Source organism: Solenopsis invicta, chromosome 9 (genome assembly GCF_016802725.1).
Source record: "Solenopsis invicta isolate M01_SB chromosome 9, UNIL_Sinv_3.0, whole genome shotgun sequence".
Lineage (NCBI taxonomy): Eukaryota > Metazoa > Arthropoda > Insecta > Hymenoptera > Formicidae > Solenopsis > Solenopsis invicta.
In genome coordinates this window covers 7,565,382-7,586,598 of record NC_052672.1, presented here as the reverse complement: position 1 = coordinate 7,586,598, position 21,217 = coordinate 7,565,382, and the positions used below count along the sequence as shown (strand labels likewise).

Genomic DNA, 21,217 nt, shown 5'->3' with positions numbered 1-21,217 from the left:
TCGTCATAAAAGTTGGATATTAGGATTAAAGTCATAGGTCACGTGGAATTGTTATGATCATCGTTAGCGGAGCAAATTATGTACATTTTTATGCGTTGGAAAGAATGTGCTGCAATTCGTTTATGTTGCCTTTAATAAGCTTGAGGACAAAGCGAGAAATTACTCGCATCAGAATAAACTTCTTTCCCCATGATCGTTTTTCTCTCTGCACTCTCACATTTTTTTATGAGAGTAAAGTGTTTTAAATGAAAGAACGGAAAAAATCAAATCTAAATTTATGAAAGAATCATTGTAGATATTTTCTGAAATTTCTAACACATTCAACGTACGGAATTTTCTTAATTGTCTACGCAAAAAGCTAAAATCGTAAAAGTCTTAAATTTATATTTTACACTTTTACCTTTTTCTCTACGTGAGTCACATGGAAGTAACATTCGACACGGGCTGTAGCACCTGCAGCACGATATATCGCCGGACGAAAGAGACTAAGCCGAGATGTCCGGTCGGCGGTTCGGTAAACATGACAAAGACTCATAGATCAGTCGCTGATCCGTGCTGCCGAGCTGTTTTTACCTCGCAGGACGGACCACAACGTTAAGTACGGTGACCGGCAAGCATGGATTGTGTTGGTCGAGTCGATTGTGTGTAAGTGCCTTGAAAGGAGAGGAGGAGAATAGAATTAGGCGAGGAGGTGCCGGAGAGGTTGAACGGCTGGGGCGGCGGGGTAGAAGGAAGGAAGGCAGTCCGAGTGGAGTGAGGGACTCGAGGGGTTGCGGGAGGCTGGAAGGAGCTAACCGCATCGTAATCAACGTAAAATGGCGTCGGGAACAGGGAACGGAGAACGGAGGAGCCTCCTGAGGTCGTGCCGCCATTGTTGATCACCCTCACCCTCGTATAATACGTGCTATACGGTTCATCCAGGGATGCACCCTCCGTGGGCACCACGCCGAGGTTCTTACGTCGCTCGGCGGAATTTCACATCGCGACCGGACGGATGAGAAACGTTTTACGACCGTGTAAAAGCGAGATTTCGAAATATAACTTGAGACTTCGGCGTTGAGAGCTTGTAATATATACGTTTATTGGTATACAATTGGTATACAATTAATACAATGAAAATAGACAATCTAAATTCTTGTATAAAATAATACTACCATTTTTTTAGACTATATCTCATCAATTTTACATTTTATATTTGCAAAAGTGATAATGAAATTCGATATGCTGTATTTCCTGTTATTCGATTATACATGTTTGAAATGTCACTTTTTACATGAAATTGTGAGAAGATACCACAACGCGGTAGCTAAATTTTGCGTTAAGCATTTTCGCGCGACCCCTTTTATTCCCCGAGACGCGTGCGAAGTATCTGATTCATAATACTATTCCGCTCGACGGTTCATTTTGTATTTTACGATAAATTCCCGGTTCGCTAGCGAGAAAGCGCGCCTCGCCATCCGAAGTTGGATTCGACCCTGCGGGATGCTCGGCAAGTCGTAATAAATTACGCAGAAGTGGAGCCGTGAGCGGAGATTACTGGCCCGGTTTCTCCCACCATGGCATAGCAGCAGCCGCCGGCTCCTATTTCACCACCAACCACTCCCCTTTTCACCACCGCCTGTACGATGGCGATGGCAGTTTCTCTTAAGCCCCCGCTGCCTGCCTTCTGCTGCAATTTTGACGGGCGCACGCCAAATGCGACGCTAATGAAATCGACTCGCGATTCGCGCTGCGGATTCAATGACACGAAAACGCTCCGCAACGTTATGCGGAGATACATTTCAATCATGCTGTAGTATGGTCTTATTCACAGCTTTCAATAGTAATGTTATTCAATGTGCTTTTGAGCAATATCCTCACAAATAATGAAGATATGAATAACATAATCTCATGAACATTTGATATTCATAATTGTTAATTTTTAATACTTTTGATTCGTTTAAGTTTCAGGTAATTTATTTGATACAGGCGACTTGATCATGAATGTAAAAAAAATCGCGACCTTAGCATCCTTGACATTGATTCGAGATACACGTACATTTCGAAATTCAAACATCAATTTGAATATATATTCGATATATTTTGAATACAACCCGAGCATTTTTCTTTCGTAAAAGAAATATGAGAATAGATTCGTTTGTTCTAGAACATACTCGAGAACGGCGCGGCGAATTAACAAGCCTTTCGTGATTTCGAATCCGTCCGCAGCGAGCGTCGCCAACAAAGTCAGAGTAATTCGGATTGGCTGCGCGCGGCAGATCGCATAAAAATTCAGGGAAGTACTCTCTGAACGGTTCATTTCACTTGGGCTGATCGTGTTCGACTCAGCCTCGAGGGCAACATACATTATGGTGTGCTGACTGCCTACCATCTTCTCCGATAACGCAATTTAATCCCGAGAATGATATAAGGAACGCTTTTGTGTTATCCGCGCCGTTCTCGGAATACGTATTCCTCCTTTCTCTTCGAAATTGCGCAAGCTGCACGAGTGAGATTTAAACGCGTTTTCTAATTCCCGGGGCTGCGGTACTTTGCTCACGATAGCCGTATCGGCAAAGCTTACAAGATTATCGAAGGAAGAATCTAGTTGGATGGGATTTCTTAATATGAGCTAGACATATACTACGTACATATAGTTTCGTTTAGAACAGAAAGAAGAATACAGACAAGCATTCTTGCGCTTTAAAAATTTTAAACTTATATTTAAAATTATTCTTTGTCACCCATCTCTCGATAGTTTGTACTTTTGAGTCTTGTAATGTAATTATAATTTTGTACATATAGATGTAATATGTTTAAACTATACGTTTCAATGGAGTTGTCGCTTGTTGTTTAATAAGAGAAAGATAACTTCGTGCATTTCTCCTCTCTCTCTCTCTCTCTCTCTTTCTCTAGGTAAACGAGTTAAAAGACTACATATGCTCTTAATTTAAAAAAAATTGAATTTTTTTTAATTATTCTGTATACTTTTACATATATAGGACAAAAAAATTATTGTAAAAGCGCAAAAAGAACAAAGTTATGAGCAATAATAAGCGCGTGTGTAAAAAATTACCGTGTTTTTCATTAATGTCGACATGATAACTCAAACAGTTTCCAATATTTTTCAAATAAAAATTTACTGTTATTTATATTAAAATCATTTACCAACTGTCGAACGACTCTTTAATTTAAAAATTTTTAACTTAGAAAATTGTATAAATCAATTATGTTTCAAAATTTTTAATTAAAAAATAGATTTTCTTTAAAATTGTAAAATTTTTTAATTCTTCCAAAATTCAAATATTTGTCACGACAGTCGGATGCCACATAATTATTTTATAAGCTTATTACAATTTTATAGATTCGATGATAGATCAGCTTCATGTAGATCGCGAGAATCAATTTTTTTATGGATCCTGGAACGGCTGCAAAAAAATATGTTTAAATCTGTGTTATAAATTGTTTTTATTATTTATTATTTATACATCAATAAAATATGACTCTTTTCTAAATTTTATATTTATTTCATTTCTTTTTTAAAAAAAATTTAAAAATGTCAATAATTTTTCGCCATCAAGGACATATGTAACTTTTTAAAAATATGGAAACAGAGAGATGGGCAAAAAGAATTTACCGCGCAAAAATAATTTTACTACTCCAAACGGATATACATAGTTACAGTTATTAATATCTAAAGATTGATTAAAAAAAAGAATTGTTTTAAATGTGTGTTTATAGACATACAAGAAAACAAATTTAATGTGAACGTTGCCAACATTTTGGAAGCTACGGTTTTATAGTATTTATAATATATGAATATAATATTGCTCTTATTTAAAACTTAATTTATCAAGTATTCTTTAATACTTAATATAATATTAAAAAAAAAAGAAATTATATTAATGGAAATTTTAGACTATCTACTATTATAAAAAGAATTAGAAATATGAAACATTTTTATTTTTATATTTGAAAGGAAAAACTTCAAAAAATTCTTGCATTGTTACCATAAGAGTGCAATATACAACCACTCTTGTGTGGGATATACAACGTATTTATTAGAGAACAATAATGTATATACGAAATAATAATGTATAATTGAAGAAATTTATACGTACAAATAGCAATAAAAGCTCAGATACATGCCCTTTGTATGCCTTTTGCGAACTCTGCGCAACCACAAGCATACTGCCTTTCAATTATAAAGCATATGTACTGCATTAATCCTGTGTATTAAAAGTACTATACATACAGGGTGATTATTAATAAATGTCCCCACTTTTTACCATAGGAGCCCAATTTCCCAACGGATATGTATTTCTTGAACATATTATTATATTAGAAATTACAAATGCGTGCTCCTATGGTAAAAAGTGGGGACATTCATTAATAATCACCCTGTATATCCTAAACAGATGAGATGTATAAGACATTAAGAACAAAACCACAAGCACTAAGAACTTCTATTTTATTATACTCTATCTTATATTATCCCTCTGCACTTTATGCTTTACGAAATAACTGCTAAGCCTTTCACACTTCTTACAATAATTGTTTTACATAGGTTACAGTATACATATTTGCAGTACTTCTCAGCAAACACTGAATAAATGCTATATAACATAGATATATTACATATATATGTATATTATATGACATTACATCTATATTATCGATTATTACTTCTTTTACATTGATAAATCAATTAAACTTACTATCGCTTTGTTAATATTAACAATAAAAAATTGAAACTACAACACAAAATTAACATGACGTTAAGGTATATAACAGAATAATTGTGTGTAAGTTATTTTTATTTGATCTATTTTTTTCTAATTTCTACAGCATACGTTCTTGCGTAATATAAATACCAGAATTATCTTATAATTTATTTAAAATAAATTTCAGCTTCATTAGTATCACCGCTGAATTTGGCCGTCTCAGGTATTCACGCGTTGCACTTTCGCTAAGCATGTCTGCGTTGAAGCATTAAAGTCATGGCACACAAAAAAGCAATAAAACTTAGGTAGTAAGCAAATGAGCCAATCATAATTGAAAATGTAAGAAATATGTAGTATTGCGCTTAGATAACTTAAAATTACTTAGATAAAATAAAATAAATTACATGTAAATGTATTTCAGATAAGATGATGATAAAATTTTAATTTATTTAAATAAAAAAAAAAGATTATATATGAATTATCTAGATAATGTTTAGGTAATATTGCTATTGAGCAAAACAAGTTATAATATAAAACAATATATTTTTATTTCTAAATCTGTATTTTTTAAAAACAAAAGTTTTTAAAATAATTTAATCTAACAAGAAAATATTTTTAAAATTTGAATTAATACACAAATAAAAGTAAAAATTAAAAAAAAATAGTAAGAATATCTAACTTATATAATGATTGACAAAAAATTTCTTGTAAAAATTTTTGAATTTGTAGTTTTGATGTAATTTTTATTAAATGTGATCAAAATAGTTCCAAAATGATTATTAAAAGTTATTAGAATTTTTTGATCAGCCACAATTTATTTTAACATTTTAGCATTATTGCCATGATTTGTTGATCCTGCTTGAAGTTATACTGGTTGTTGGTACGTTGGTACCTTGATAATAGTAGAAAACGCAATCCCCGACCGGGATTATAGAAATCGCCGGTAACCTCTGTAGAAACATAAGTGTTCATTAATGGTTGTGTACACTGCCCGTCATTGATTTGACGTCATAGTCTAACATATACAATATATACTAGACTGTAGCGTCGGTAAGTCAGCCATCTACTATGACCCGTCGAATCAATGACGGACAGTGTACACCTTTTACCATAAAAAGTGACTTACCGACTTCTCTATATAAATTACATGGAGTTCTGTCGGTAAGTCATAGTTAAGATGCGCTCTTATGATAAAAAGTGTATACAACCATTAATGAACATCCTGTATATACGTGATTTAAAGGAATCCTAATAGCGATTTTGGCTGGGGCGTACCAATTGCACATTTCAGATGCCGGTGCAACTTTTGTGTTTGGCTGGCCAAATAATGCAGTCTCCCTCACCGGTGTCGCGTGTTCTTCTGAGCTCGGTACATCGCACAGGTGCATATTGGACATACACTGCGATGCAATGATTCAAAGAGTCGTAGTAGATGGCTGACTTTATCGACGTTACAGTCTAGCATACAAGGTGTTTATTAATGATTGTATATACCTTTTGCCATAAGAGGTGACTTACCGACTCCATATAACTTACATAGAGCACAATCGGTAAGTCATGGTCAAGGCGCGCTCTTATGGTAAAAGGTGTACACAATTAATAAAAATCCTGTATATTGTACATGTTAGATTGTGGTGTCGATAAGTCAACCATCTACTATAACTCTTTGAATCATTGCACCGCACTATACAATAATTCATACGGGTAAAACAGATAGACTTACCAATTTATTGACTTACCGACTTACAGATTGATTTACCGACGTTGAGTCGATAAGTCTATCTGTTTACCCGCATGAATTATTGCATCGCACTGTGCACAAAGTGGCTCTGACAAAATAGTTGAAGCCAAGTGGTATAATTGGTAACGTATGGGTAGACGCATTGCACACACTTTCATTAGTTCTATACAGGTGGCACACCGTTGCGCTTCAGTCAAAATTACTATTAGTGAACATTTGCTATGCATAGAAATTTAAGACTTTGTATATATAAAATAAGCAGTTGATACCTTGGAAATAACAATAAAGATTAATATTGTGCTTTTAGCCTAGAAACTTTAGTTTTAGAAAAATTCTACTTCAGGAATTTCATGTGTAAATTGGTGTGCGGAAACAGTTTGAATAGTAACAGAGCAATAATTGTGTAACATGGTAGTTGAGAACTATTGTATTAGGTGGCGCTAAACTCGAAGAACAAGGACAGTTAAGTGCGTTTGATAAAGAGCGCTAGCTTATTCCCGTTATTCTTTTTTCTGCGTCCGAATCGCTCGGCTTTCCGTCAAAGAAAAATCTGCAGTACCGACGTTGTGTATGTTCACTCCAGTATCGCCTTAAAATATGTTTGAATAAACCGCCATCTGCATAACCCACCTACCACAGGAGAACTACATACATGCAGCAGCGACGTCATCCGACGGCGTATTGTACCTTGTAAGATGACAGATCGATAAGTAACACGTTGTGGTTCACGAGTCAGGATACGCTGAAAAACACATCACGTGTTGATAAAGATTAATCAACAGCGATAACGTGCTATATCATTCAATAGGCCATTGCGAGTTCCTACAATACGAGGTACGTCTCTACTGTTCTGTCAAAGTTTCATAAAATCACGAGACGCTTTATTAAAATCCGTCGCCACGTATTCCTACGTGTGTACGATCGAACAGCTGACGCGGCACAGCCGGTGCTCCGCTATAGCCGCCAGCAATGATTGTACGCGCGCGCATCGTATAGCTGCGCGCTGACGCGCAATTACGAACTGTGTATCGCGTAATAATTTCTACTAAGTACTTTGATAAAGTACGCACACTAAATACTATATTAGTATCAAATCGCTTGATATCCTTGTTTATACTAGGCATATCAAACGATTTGGTTTGGATCAAACACTTAGTACAGTATCAAAGTGATTGGTGTAAATTAAGAAGAATGTGTGTGTGTGTGTGTGTGTGTGTGTGTGTGTGACGTATCAAATGAAGATTATGTCCGCTCGATGTATCGTGTTCGGAACAGTGCGAGCGGTAAACAGTTCAGTTGTTATAATTCGCACAAGTTCTTCTTTTATAAGAAACATAGTTCTATTAAAATTTTTATAACATTTTAAATTGAAAATTTTTAGGAGTAATTGATGAATAGAAACTGATTAACCGCATAATTAAATAAAAAAAATTATGTTTCTATTTTATTCATGTTTTTGATTTTTTTAAGTAGAAAAGAGAGAAAGATCCATCAGCTTTAAGATAATTATGATTTTTATAGAAAGATGATCTTTCACAATATCTGCGGTCGCATCGCAGAAAACTTTCTCTTATGCATAAAAAGTAGATAAATTACGATCACGCAATTAACAGCAAATGTTTTCCTATAAACATCTGTATTATTATATAACAATAAGAGTTACAAAATATTGTAGCAATCATTGGTACCGATGTTTAAAAAAATCAAATAAAAAAACATTTTTTACTTAATATTTCTATATTAAAGCAAACTGTATAATATTTATTTTGTTTTCCTGCAACAGCATTTTGCTACTTTATTTTTATAAAATAACTTTAAGAAATACTATTTTTATCAAAATATACATGTATCTGCGATTTGTCTTTTTATTTTTATTATGTTTTTATTAATTCAATATGAAGTTCGTCGTATAGGTAACTTGTACTGTGATGTACTTTTATTCCACTATCGAGATAAGTTGATTACAATATCATATTTGTATTTCAATTAGTGTAAAGAAATTATACAATATACATCCAGTATCCATAATTGATTCTTATTTAAAAACCATCTTAAGTAATGTCTTAAGATGTTCATTCGGCTCTCTGATTGGTTGATGTCATCTTAAGATGATACTTAAAATAAGAATCGACTATGAATACCGGCCATAGAATCGTTCACAAGCAAATATACAGTAAAGTTTTCTTTATCATATTATTATAATAAAGTTTAATTATAATAATTAGTTGTTAAAATTTCGAATGTGAACAACTAAACTAACTAGTACTTTTTCTCTGTATACTTGTATTTTGAAGTATTACGTAACACTCGATATTGATAGCATTATTTGTACATATAAGTATGTAGTTTATCACTTGATAACAGAAATGAGATTTAAAGCAGAGTCCGTATCTCGGTGCCATTTTTCCCCACTCCAAACGCCGCACGCCGCGAAAAGCAGAGCCGACTATGTCGGTAACATTGTAGCTGTCTAACAAATGAAGTATCATTGCATGGAGCAAAAAAATTAACATTTTTTTAAATTTGTTACAACATGTAACAAAATACTACAAAAAATTGTTGAATTTAAAATTTGGCTGTTTATTTGTCAAGGTTTTGACTAATGTAATCTTGAAGATTTGCGTAACATTGATAATAATTTTACTTATATTATCTCGGCAATACAGCATTTAGGAAACTCTGGGATAGCTTTACTGTCTTCATGTCTTTTTATAAGTACAGAGAAATATTGTATCATCTTACATTTCAGGTAAGAAATAAAATGATCACAATATTGATAAAAAATATTAATTAATTACTGATAAACCTTAATATTAATTTTTGAATGTAGACAGTCAGATGTTAATGCACTTTCATGATTAGAACAATTACAAAGCTTTTCACTATTCATTGTTTTTGAAGTAGAATATAAGAGAAAGTTGTTCGCGTATCTTTTAAAACGTACATATTTAATATTTAATATTTTTATAAAATATACCAAGATTTCTAAGATTTTTGTTCTATAATTTTTAAAATGTAATAAAATGTAATAAAATGAAGAAATATTAAAAATATATTTTAGAAATTATTGGATGAGAAATCTCAGAATATTTCAAAATTCACATATATGAAAACTAAGAAAAAATATAGACTTGCTGATTATTTCTGACAAATGTTTTAATTTATACAAAAATTATGAAAAAATGTCACCAAAGAAGATGTAACAAATTAATTTTTATTTGTTATTACTGAAATGTTTAACATGTAATAATATATTTGACTAAAACATCGAGCTACAATTTCGAACTTTGATTTGTATCCAAAACAGCATCAATTATAATAAAAATAATGAAAAATAGTTTGAGTGCATTCGGCAACTCTCCCCTTTAACAAACTTTAAAATTTTAAATTCAACAATTTGTCGCAGTATTTCGTTACACATTGTAGCAAATCTAAGAAATATTAATTTTTTTTTTGCTATACACAATACGTACGATGTTATGTTAAATCGCTATACCGCTATCGGCATAGTCGGCCCTGCTTTTCGTGATGCGCAGTGCTCAGAAGAACGACACCGACATCCGGACTCTGTTTATAAGCTAGATAATGCGACTGCACACAAGATTTATTTACTGTAGCATACGAAAGTTTTTATTGTGCGTGCAGTATCTCAGGTTGCAGCACAAATAAATATCTTTAATACAAGAAACTTGTAAAGATAAAATGTCACATTGGGTTACTATATTAGGCCATCATATTATTTCTCGTTCAATTGCAGCAGCAAATGCAATTATGCTGTCACGCATTATTGACTTCACAAATCTTATTCAGCTTACAATACTGCGTTAAATAATCAATAATTTTGTGATATAAAACATATTTGTTATGTAGTTCGCGTTTTGAGTTACTTCGCTACGTGTATAAATATTAAATGGCATTTTTATCATATGGTCATTCTCAGAAAAGGTGAGCAAACATGATCTCAGTAAACATTAAAATAAAACCGCAGTGAGCTCTGAGAGGCGTTACATATTAATGAAATTCAACGAAGAATTTATGATGTAATTTTCTTTGTTTTATTATTTATTGTTCATTGTTTATTATTATAATCTTTTTTATCTCTTGTGAAAGAGATCGTCTTTCAAATTGCCGCGAGGTAATAGCTCCATGAAGGATAATTATCAATTATTTTTTTTAAATCAATTTTTTTTCTTGTCTTGTTTTCTAATGAAAATTACAAAAATATAAAAATCATTAACCATTACATTTGAAATTATTTAATATATTTCAAACGTATTAAATATTATAAAGAATATTTAAATCTGTCTACATGTTTTTCAAAATATCGCTGATATTTTTTTATTACATATTCAGCTATGTTATACATATATTTTACATTATTCAAGCTGGGTTTTGAGAGCCAGGCTGGTTATTACTAGTTATTAGTGCCTCGAAATATAAATAATAAAAAAAAAATGTTTACAATTTTACAATTTTTAATCAATATCACGACAAATGTTTAACCTTTTACCAATGGTTTCTTTAGTATCAAAATATAAGTAAGTTAATCAATAATGAAACAGACTATTCAGTTCAATTTTCTGAATCTATCGACACATTACAAATAGTTTTTCATAGGCGTCGTCCTCAGTGATGTAGTAAGAGATGACAGCACCTAGGCGTGGCCCTCTCCTCCTGCCGCCCTGCATATGTTTTCTTTACGACGTTTTTAATAACATCTAATTAATTTTTCTAATTTATTAAGCAATATCTTTAGTTTACATTTTTTCTTCTCTTCCATATACAATATTCTAGCAATTTACGTTTAAAAAAATAAACAACATATTCTTTTAAATTTTAAATCCATTAAAAGTTCTCAATTAAACAATTTTTAAAAAAAACTACAGTTGTTTAAATAACTTGATATTTAACATTTGTTAGTTTTAAAATAATATTTGTTGCCGTGCACGTGTGTGTTGAAGTGTGCTTACGTTTCGAGCAATATCAGCCAGTAAAAGAAACGTGAGCACACACGTACACGCCACGCATACAAGGGCAATCTCAGATCCTTGATTTGAAGTTATCCAAGGTGACTATAGGACCGAATGATATTAGTAATATATTTTTTTTCATCATAATGCGTTACGTTTTTATTATATATGCTGCAAAATCTTTTTTACTATTTATATTTATGAATTTAATCTTACTTATATTTGATACTGAAGAAAATTATTGATAAAAATATTAAAATATTTGTTGTGATATGGACAACTGTGATATTAATATTAAAAATTATGAACATTCTTTTGCTTGTTATACTTTAAGATATCAATAACTTGGCTCTCAACGCCTAGAGTTAGACTATTCTTTTATTAAAATTTTTTTAAATAGAATCTGAATTCGGTAATTGTTTCATAAATTATTTTAAATTATTTAGATGTGTGTACATATAAATAAAAATTAAATTTATATTGCTATATAATTAGCTAATATTTTCTAAATATGTTTATTATTACGTAATCATATAGTTGTACCAAGAATAAGTTTAAATTAAAATTGCAGTATTCTTACAGGTATTCAAAATATTTTCTGCAGCTCAATTTATAACATTATCGTAATTATCAATAAAGTTATCGTCAATATCAAAGCCTACCGTTTAACAATTTACTAAATTATGCAATCGCATTGTAACGGCATAATTTTATTAAGTTAATTGTAAAATAAAACTAGAAATGAAATTTTCGAAAAGATATAACGCGAATTATGCGATGATATTTGGATTAATTAAACGAAGCATTCCACAGTTTTAGGAAGTCTTCCTATTTCTCTGTAGGTGACTGTTAAAAATGTCTCATCAAGCTAACAGGACTCGTATCACCGAAGCAGATGATCATGTGCCCATCTTAGCGCCCACTGCCGATATCTCACCACGATTAAAAACCTTGGCCGCTCATTTCACCTCTAAATACAAAGTAGAACCTTCCTTTTATGTTCGAGTACCAGGAAGGTAAAATTCTTTTTAATAATAAATTGAAGTCTTTTTTTATAAGTTGTATTAGATATTTAATATAAAATTAATTATATAAGATATTATGTATAAATAATACAATACGGATTCTATAACTATCAACTAAATTTGTCTCAATTTTTTTTTAAATTTAATAGTTCAAGTTTTATAGATACAGCTGTATACAAATTCTGTATTCAAGGTGTTTATTACTGAAAAAACTTGAAATTTTTGGAGATACAACTATTTATCCTTGAAAATAAAAAATTATCTTGAAACTTTGCTGATACAAGAAAATTTTTAGAATTTTACTTTTAAATTCAAATTCTATCTCCTTTTTTGACAAAATTGTTTCTTTGATTATTTTTTATTAATAGTACAAAATCGATTAGCTATAAATATACATCTGCGTGCATTCTTACGAGTTTTCATAAAAAATTAATCATAATACATTTTTCTAAATTGTTGTGTGTTTAATCACGTTTCAAATGTTGCATTTCTTGTGAACCATATACTCATGTATAGTGGATAAATCGTTATATTACTCCTCTCTGATATTTTTTCAAATTTTATATTTAAAACTTATGTAAATAGCTTTTTACTCTGATTATGTGATTAAAGAATATTGAAAGGTGTAAAATAAGTTTATTTCAAAGCTGCATTAAAAAATTATCTAATCTTACTTGGAATTTTAAATAAAATTTCTGAAAAATATCCGGGAATTCTCAGAAAATTTTTTTACAAAATTTGAATAAATGTGTGCAAAATACTTTAATAATAAACAATAATACTTGAATAATATGTTTATGAACATTTTGGTTTTGTTACAGAGTGAATCTGATAGGCGAGCACATCGATTACTGTGGATATTCGGTTTGCCCAATGGCCATTGAACAGCATATTCTTGTCGCGGTGACATTATCAAAAAATAATGAAATTTGTCTTACCAACGTAGATCCTAAGTACGAGGATTTTCAATGCAATTTCGAGAATACAGGGTAAGCATGCAATTTAATAAGAATTTAAATTCATTCATGGAACAAATTAGTTAATAGTTTAGATTAGTTTAAGCATTAAACTATTTTTCACAGATACATTTTTAGATACTTTAAGTGATTTATGTGGATCTCTAACTTTTCAAGACGATATCTTAGCTAATTCGACCGTTAAAGCATGCCTCTTTTTTCATAATATTTTTGTAAATTCTTCACAAAAATAATATTTGGAAAGAGAAGTTTTTATTGGCATATTATTGCCATAATAGATGCTTATGTGCATTATTACTATTGAAGTAATTATCAATTTGATATTATGGTATTATTCTTATTATATACTTAGGCCAGTATTCATAGTCGATTCTTATATTTAAGATCGTCTTAAGCATAGTCTTAAGACGTCATTAACCAATCAGAAAGCCGTATTAGCATCTTAAGCTATTACTTAAGACGATCTTGAAATAATAATCGACTATAAATACCGGCCTTAGAAATGTGTTTTATTACCGAAAATTTATTCATCACACAGTTTTCATTGAACTTGAAAATATACGAAAGTTGCTCGAAAAGTAATGCCCGACATTTTTTTTCTTGATTAATTATTTTACAAAAATGATGTTTACACATATGAAAGAATGATGTTTTATCTACTCACTCTATTTCTCTACATAATTATCTTCAAGTTCCACTACCTTTCTTCAATGATTCATTAAGGGCGTGTATACTCCATCGGTATAACTCCTCGCTTGGGTTATGAAGCCAGGTTTTCGCAGCGCTAATCACCTCTTTGTCGTCTCCAAAATGTTTGGAACTAAAGGAAAGCATTCGTGGAAAACATTTTAAAGACGGCGAAGAGGTGATTAGCACAGTGAAAATCTGGCTCCATAACCAGAGCAAGGACTGATACCGACGGAGCATATACGTACTTAGTGAATCACCGAAGAAAAGCAGTAGAACTTGAAGGAGATTATGTAGAAAGATAGAGTAGATAAAACATCATTCTTTCATATGTGTAAATATTATTTTTGTAGAATAAATAGTTTTCAAGAAAAAAATTGTGGGACATAACTTTTCGAGCAACCCTCGTACATATGTACATATAATACCATACAAGAAGTATTCGTATAAAAATTCAGCTATGATCAAACAAGGTTTATATTTAATTCTGTCAGTAATTTAGTTTAGAATCTCCTTAATTCCATTCGTTTATTCAATGTCAGTTTGTACAACTATGTCGGATATTATAAAATTCCGCATGTACTACGTAACACACATAACTAATGTACATTATTGATTTTTTGATTAACTCACATATGTTACATTTGCGTTTTTACATAATAATGATTAAGAAAGGAAAACTATGTTCAAATAAAAATATTTAACAATTTCTAATATCCTTCTTTTCGCGACTTCGATGCCAAAGATTAAATTTCTATAAATGTAGCGTAATTGTTCATTTCAGGTCTTGTATAAGTGATAGCGAGAGTGGACCGGTGTGGTATAAATATTTTCTTTGCGGTGTAAAAGGTGCACTAGAGGTAATTCCAGCGGAGTCTGTTCCAACGGGTATTCTAGTTGCGGTATGGGGAAATATTCTCCCTAATTCTGGCCTTTCCAGTTCCAGTGCACTGGTCTCGGCCGCTCTTCTTTCGGTCATACATGCTAGTCAGGTGAGTAGTTTAATTATTCATCTTATAATTTTGTGTATGTGCACGTATGTGTGTGTGTGTGTGTGTGTGTGTGTGTGTGTGTATATATGTATACAATCTGTCTTAATATAATTATGTAGCGATATAATATTGCAAATAATAAATTATTTGTAACAAATTAAAATTTAAAAATATTACTGATAATAATAAAATTAAAATATTAGTTACAAAATATTATTAAAATATTGTTCTCTTCCTTGTTTACTATCTTGTTTTTAAAATAAATGATAAAAATTATGAAATAAATGACAAGAATAAAATAACAGAGATCTATTGCTAATTTACTCGAAATTAAAAAGATCATATGGACAAACTCTATATGATCCTTTTAATTTTGAATGAATTAGCAATAGATCTCTTTGTTATTTTATACAGGTCATAAATATAATTTATTATCTATTTAAATAAATTATCGTTATTACAAGTATTATTAATCAAATTATTTGTCTACTGCAGTGTCAATTATCAAAACATGAGTTAGCATCTGTCAGTGCTCGAGCAGAAAGACATATCGGTACTCAAGGTGGCGGAATGGACCAGGCCATCGCTTTTCTTGGAAAAGCAGGTAACTAAATTTTATAGATTGTGTACATTATATATTAAAAATTAAAAATTACATGTAAGATTTTATATAATAAAATATATCTTTTAAATGAAATACAAAGAAATTTTATGACTTAATTGATTCCTTCAAATGATTTCTTTAAATTTGCTAAAATTGTTAGATTATTAATGAAACTCAGACATGTCTTATTTTTTTCACGATATTACTTTTTTTGTTCGCAAAGGTTCTGCTAAGCTGATCGAGTTTAACCCTCTGCGCGCGACAGATGTAACGTTGCCCGAAAACGCAGTGTTTGTAATAGCGCATAGTCAAGCGTATCACAACAAAGCCTCCACCGCCGATTTCAATCTAAGAGTTGCAGAATGCCGATTAGCTGCACAGGTATTTGTGAGTGCGCGCGCGCGCGTGCGTGTGTGTGTATATAAAATATATATATTTACACACATATAAATGTCGTATCTTTGACAAAAAAGAATTTTCGTTGCACACATAACTATTATATACTGCTAAATATTAATTTAGAGAACACGACTATAAGATCTAATTTAATTTATCTTTTCTTAGTTTTTAAATATTGCGAAACTCCAAATGTCCGTAAAAATAAATACAAAAATTAACAAAAGACTAAGACTTTTTTCTTCATTATTTTTTTGCGGTTACACTTTAATAAATATATTGACCAATCAGTTTCACATTTATTTAAAATATCTTTTCCTTAATTCTATTTTTTTTTTGTTTTTTTCTTGTTCTTCAAAGATCTTTTTTTTATTCAATAATGTAAGAGAAAAAATAAAAGTTTTATAAAAATAGTTATTTACTCATGATCTCCCTTCCCACCAAAATGTACAATAAAATTTCTCTTTTGTGTTTAGATTATAGCGAAGAAAAAAAATATAGATTGGAAACATGTTCAAAGATTAATCGACATTCAAGAGAGGCTCACCTCAGACTTGGACGAGATGGTTACTATAGTAATGACAGAACTGCACAAAGAGCCATACACTCTTGATGAGGTATTGCATTATTACGCAATAAATAAAAAGAAATCAAGAACTTTTTCTTGCAGTTGTTTTTCTCAATGGAAGACATATTTCTAAAGATTATTAAAAAAAAGTCACAAAATAGCAAATTTCAAAATCGCGCTACGAAAGATAATTAAATATGATTAGAAAATATTGCGTGCCTTTTATTTTATCTTGTTAAACGATTTAGTCGGACAAATGTCTTGTCATTATCGACATAACTTTTTCTTGTAGATCTGTGAGTGCCTTGGTACGGATTACGAACAATTGAAGAAAACGTCTCTTGTCAGTTGCTTTAATATCTCGCAAACGTTTAAGCTGCAGCAGCGGGCTCAACATGTTTTTCAAGGTAAAAACTATCTTTTTTTTTTAATCTTATAAATTAAAAGAGCTTCAACTCTTTTTCACGATTTTATTAATCAATTCTTAACTTTTTTTGCGGCCGAAGATCACGCTAAATTTTCCTGCAAATTTCATGTTTATTAAGAAAATAAATGTTCAAAGATATGGTACTAAACTCTATGAGGCGCATGTATTAATTAATTGAATCGATTAATATTATAATAATCCTGCGAAGCTGACTTCAGAATCTGTAACACAGTTAAATGACAATAAATAGAAAACTCACGACCATAGACTAAGGTCTATGCTCATGATCATCTTATACGATCTCTCTATAAGATATAATTTTATATGTCAAATTCATACATACATTACGGTACACATTAAATTTATTTACATTATTTGAAAGCCATATTGAAGGCTATTAGCTAGATTAAAGTTAAAAAATTAAAAAATTAATATCTAACCTACTTTTCAAAGTTACATAGATAGTATATACTTGTAACAATAATCGTTGCTACTTGTAAAACTCCGGAAGTAAAATTCCGTATTTATAAAAATGCAGTAAACAGTAATGACCATCCTGCAATGTCTAAATAGATTGTAACAAAATAATTTTAATGATTGCTCTTAGAATTCAACGCAAATTATATAAGATATGGTATCTCACTAACTTATACGTATCTCATAACATTTGTTCTTCTCTATCCTATTTTACAACGTAATGTTATAGATTTGCAATATTTTTGCTGTAAATATTTTTTAAAAGTGTAAAACAATGAAACAGACAAAATATGGGATCGGTATTCTTTCTTCTTTTGTTTCCCTTTTTTTATTTTTACTTCAAAATTTGATTTTGTTTATTTATAACTTGCAGCACGGCCTCGTCTGTCTATTACGTAAATTTAAGAATGACAAGTAACAAATTAGTAACGCCGTTACTCATTACTCATTACTATTTTTATAACATTTTTTATAATTTGGTAATAATGTTACAATTTTTCATAATAGTAATAGTAAGGCCAGAGTTGGAATAATCAATTAACTCATTATTATTATGCATTTCTCATTGAAAAATACTAATTTGCAATTTTCTTTGTTACGTAACGAATCAAAGTAACGCGTTACTTTTTGTGTTAATTTTCTTCATTACGTAACGAGTTAACTAAGGAGTTATTTTTTTCAATAAATATTGCATAATGACAACAAGTGGTTGTTCTTCAATTCTAGCGTTATTATTACCATAATAAAAAATTCCAACGTTATCACCAAATTGTTATTATAAAAAAAGAATTAAAGTAACGATGAAGTAACGAAGAAGTAACTTGCCATCTCTGCGTAAATTTATACAAATAAATAATTATATTTAAAAAATAAAAACATCAAAGACTTAAATATTTAAAATAATTTAACAAAACAATGAACTTTTGGGAGTCAAGTACGGTTACTAGTGCGCTAATATAAATATTTTAATTTGTATATTTCAAAGTATTATGTAACATGTTTCGGCCTTTTGAGCCATCTTATTATCAAAATTGAAACTTTAATGTTTGTTTCCTTCTATTTCGAAAATTTAATATATGAAAGTAATATAATATTTATAAATTAATATTTCAATTCTATATTAATATACCAATCCTTTATTTAAAAGATTGGATTAAAGAAATGGATTGGTGATTAGTAAAGGAATTGTTAATGGTTTCAATCCAAGTCCCTGATTTTAAGGAACCACAATGAACTTAATTCTAATAAATCAACTCCGGACAGTTAAACATTCTATAAATATTTGTTAAATGTTATATTAAATCATTATTATATTACGTTGAAAAAGTAAAGTATTTATTATTATAAATAATGGCTAGTAAGCTGACTTCGATTAACTGCTCTCCTGTTTTTATATCATAGAGGCCGGCAGAGTACTTGCGTTCCGCCGTATAAACGAGGAAGGCAGCATAATGGAACACGAAAAACTCCAACATCTAGGCAACCTGATGTCGAAGAGCCATTCTAGTCTCCATAAATTATATGAGTGCAGTCATCCTAATATGGATGCACTCGTTGAAAAAGCCATGCTTTGCGGTGCATTCGGCGCTCGACTCACAGGAGCTGGGTTAGTATACAGTTAAACGAAGTTAAAACGTTATAATAAAATGCACAAATCCAAAGAAATTTAGCATTTGATACACCATCCCTAACAGCACGTTTTATCCAAAGAATACCTAAGGAACGTCTTTAAAACGTACGGACATCAATTCATTATTAATAATCTCAATAATCAACTTACATGTCAATATAACAAAATTTAATATTTTGGCCCGTTTAATTAAATCCATTTTTTTGTAATTAAGTAGTGATTTTTTTTTATATAGCCCTTATGTTGACCTTAAAAATATGTCCAAAAAAAACCCGTTATTTTGATTTTTATCGAAGACATATGTATTTTTTACATTAATCCTATTTTACAAGTATTTAACGGGATATATGGTACAAATTAAAAGATCAAATTATAATATTAATATTGATTTTTTGTGATGAGTCCTATTCATCTTTAAAATGAGCTTTCAAGAAATCACTTTATTTTTGTAGAAGATATGAATTTTTGGAAAACTAGGACACATACGAGTATGTTCTACCAGGCACAAAAAGATTAAATCTAAGTATAGTAAAACATTTATTTACATATGTAGTAATAACTATAAATTGCTGTTAAAACAATTAAGTATAAATTTAGCACTAAAAATTACAATAAATTATAATTAAATTATGGTAATTGCATTTTTTTTTTCTTAGTTTTTTGTGATAAGAAAAACATATTAGACAATATGATAATAGGTAATAGTTTACATATTTATCATTATTCTGTTATTTTAATTTTATATACGGATATACACATACACACACATTTTTGCATTTATGGCTCCATAATGAAAAATGATATTATCGTTATTTTTTATTGCAGTTGGGGCGGTTGCATCGTGGCTATCATCAATAAAAACGGAGTTCAGCAATTTGTTGAAGCTCTCCGGGCATATCTTTGTCAAAATAGTACGAAAAATCAAGCGGAACTTGAAGATATGGTGTTTCCGACGTCGCCAAACCAAGGGGCTATTATTTACACAATGCCAATAGTAGGAGAGGGCGAGATAAGACAAGGTAGTTAAAGTTTAATAATGAATAAAAGCTAGGTTTTCATAATTAACGAGTTGCCTTTATTTGTATAATATTCTTTGAACATTTATCTTTCAATAAAATTATTATGTTAAAAAATCTTTAGAGAATTTCTCTTGCTCGTCAGATGAGGTAAAACAGGATATCCCTGCGGGCGAGATATACCTATAGGTATCCTACATAGCACATAATATTGCAGCGACAACAACAATATTACTTTTTTATTGCAATATTACGGTGAAATATAGCAAAAATATCACTGAAATATTACTGTGATATTACAGTAACATCAAAATGTCCGCAAAAACGCATCACAGTAATATTAATGTGATATTATACAATATTTCTGTAATGTTTACGTGATATTTATATAATATTGCAAAGAATTAAATAAATAAACTTTAACTTTTAACTCTTTTTTTTATTTTTATTATTCTTAATATTATTTTAAAAATTGTTATACAGAGTGATTCTTAATGATTACACCCACTTTTTACCATAGGAGCACGCACTTTTAATTTTTAATACAATAATTAATTATAACATTAGAAATTACAAGTGCGTGCTCTTATGATAAAAAATGCGTACAGCAATTAAGAATCACCCTGTATGTAGTAATAGACAAAGAAAAAATAACGTATTAATATAATATTAGCAGGGTTAGGTAAGTTAATAAATTTTTTTTAACTAAATTAAGTTAAAGTTGATGGTACATAAAATTAATTTAGTTACTTTAAAAGTTATATAAATAAAAAATTAACTCAGTTAAACTTACATTATGATCAAATTAACTTAAGTTAAAATAAAAGTTAATTTTAAAAATCATTATTTATATAAAATTAGAATATCGTAATTTTTAAAAATTGCATTATTTTATATAGCAAAACAATTGAAATATAAATTATCAAGTAATAGAGAGAGATATTTTGACTGTTGCTGTATTAACACAAATTGAACAAGAATGTCTACTACGGTCGCAGCTAGGT

General features: G+C 30.3%; 1 protein-coding gene across 6 annotated transcripts; it reads left to right on the top strand.

Annotated features, from left to right (window-relative positions):
* Positions 1-7,129: 7,129 nt before the first annotated feature.
* Positions 7,130-20,636, top strand: LOC105202170 (N-acetylgalactosamine kinase). 6 transcript variants are annotated; one of them, XM_026138202.2, is made up of 11 exons: positions 7,130-7,278; positions 12,257-12,430; positions 13,261-13,428; positions 14,888-15,095; positions 15,591-15,699; positions 15,923-16,080; positions 16,572-16,712; positions 16,956-17,070; positions 18,969-19,173; positions 20,023-20,216; positions 20,338-20,636. In XM_026138202.2, the coding sequence occupies exons 2-11, from the start codon at positions 12,270-12,272 to the stop codon at positions 20,400-20,402; spliced, it is 1,524 nt and encodes a 507-aa protein (XP_025993987.2). In that variant the 5' UTR covers positions 7,130-7,278; positions 12,257-12,269; the 3' UTR covers positions 20,403-20,636. The 6 variants fall into 6 exon arrangements, with proteins under 6 accessions (XP_025993987.2, XP_039309322.1, XP_039309323.1 ...); XM_039453388.1 differs by having other exon boundaries at positions 20,359-20,564; XM_039453389.1 differs by lacking the exon at positions 20,338-20,636 and adding an exon at positions 19,650-19,720 and having other exon boundaries at positions 20,023-20,148.
* The last annotated feature ends 581 nt before the right edge of the window (positions 20,637-21,217 follow it).

Excerpts from the sequence above, each read along its gene's own strand:
- LOC105202170 (XM_026138202.2), top strand. The coding sequence starts at position 12,270 with ATGTCTCATCAAGCTAACAGGACTCGTATCACCGAAGCAGATGATCAT. Across the intron at positions 12,431-13,260 it reads TATGTTCGAGTACCAGGAAG|AGTGAATCTGATAGGCGAGC; the intron begins GTAAAATTCTTT and ends GTTTTGTTACAG. Across the intron at positions 17,071-18,968 it reads GGCTCAACATGTTTTTCAAG|AGGCCGGCAGAGTACTTGCG; the intron begins GTAAAAACTATC and ends TTTATATCATAG.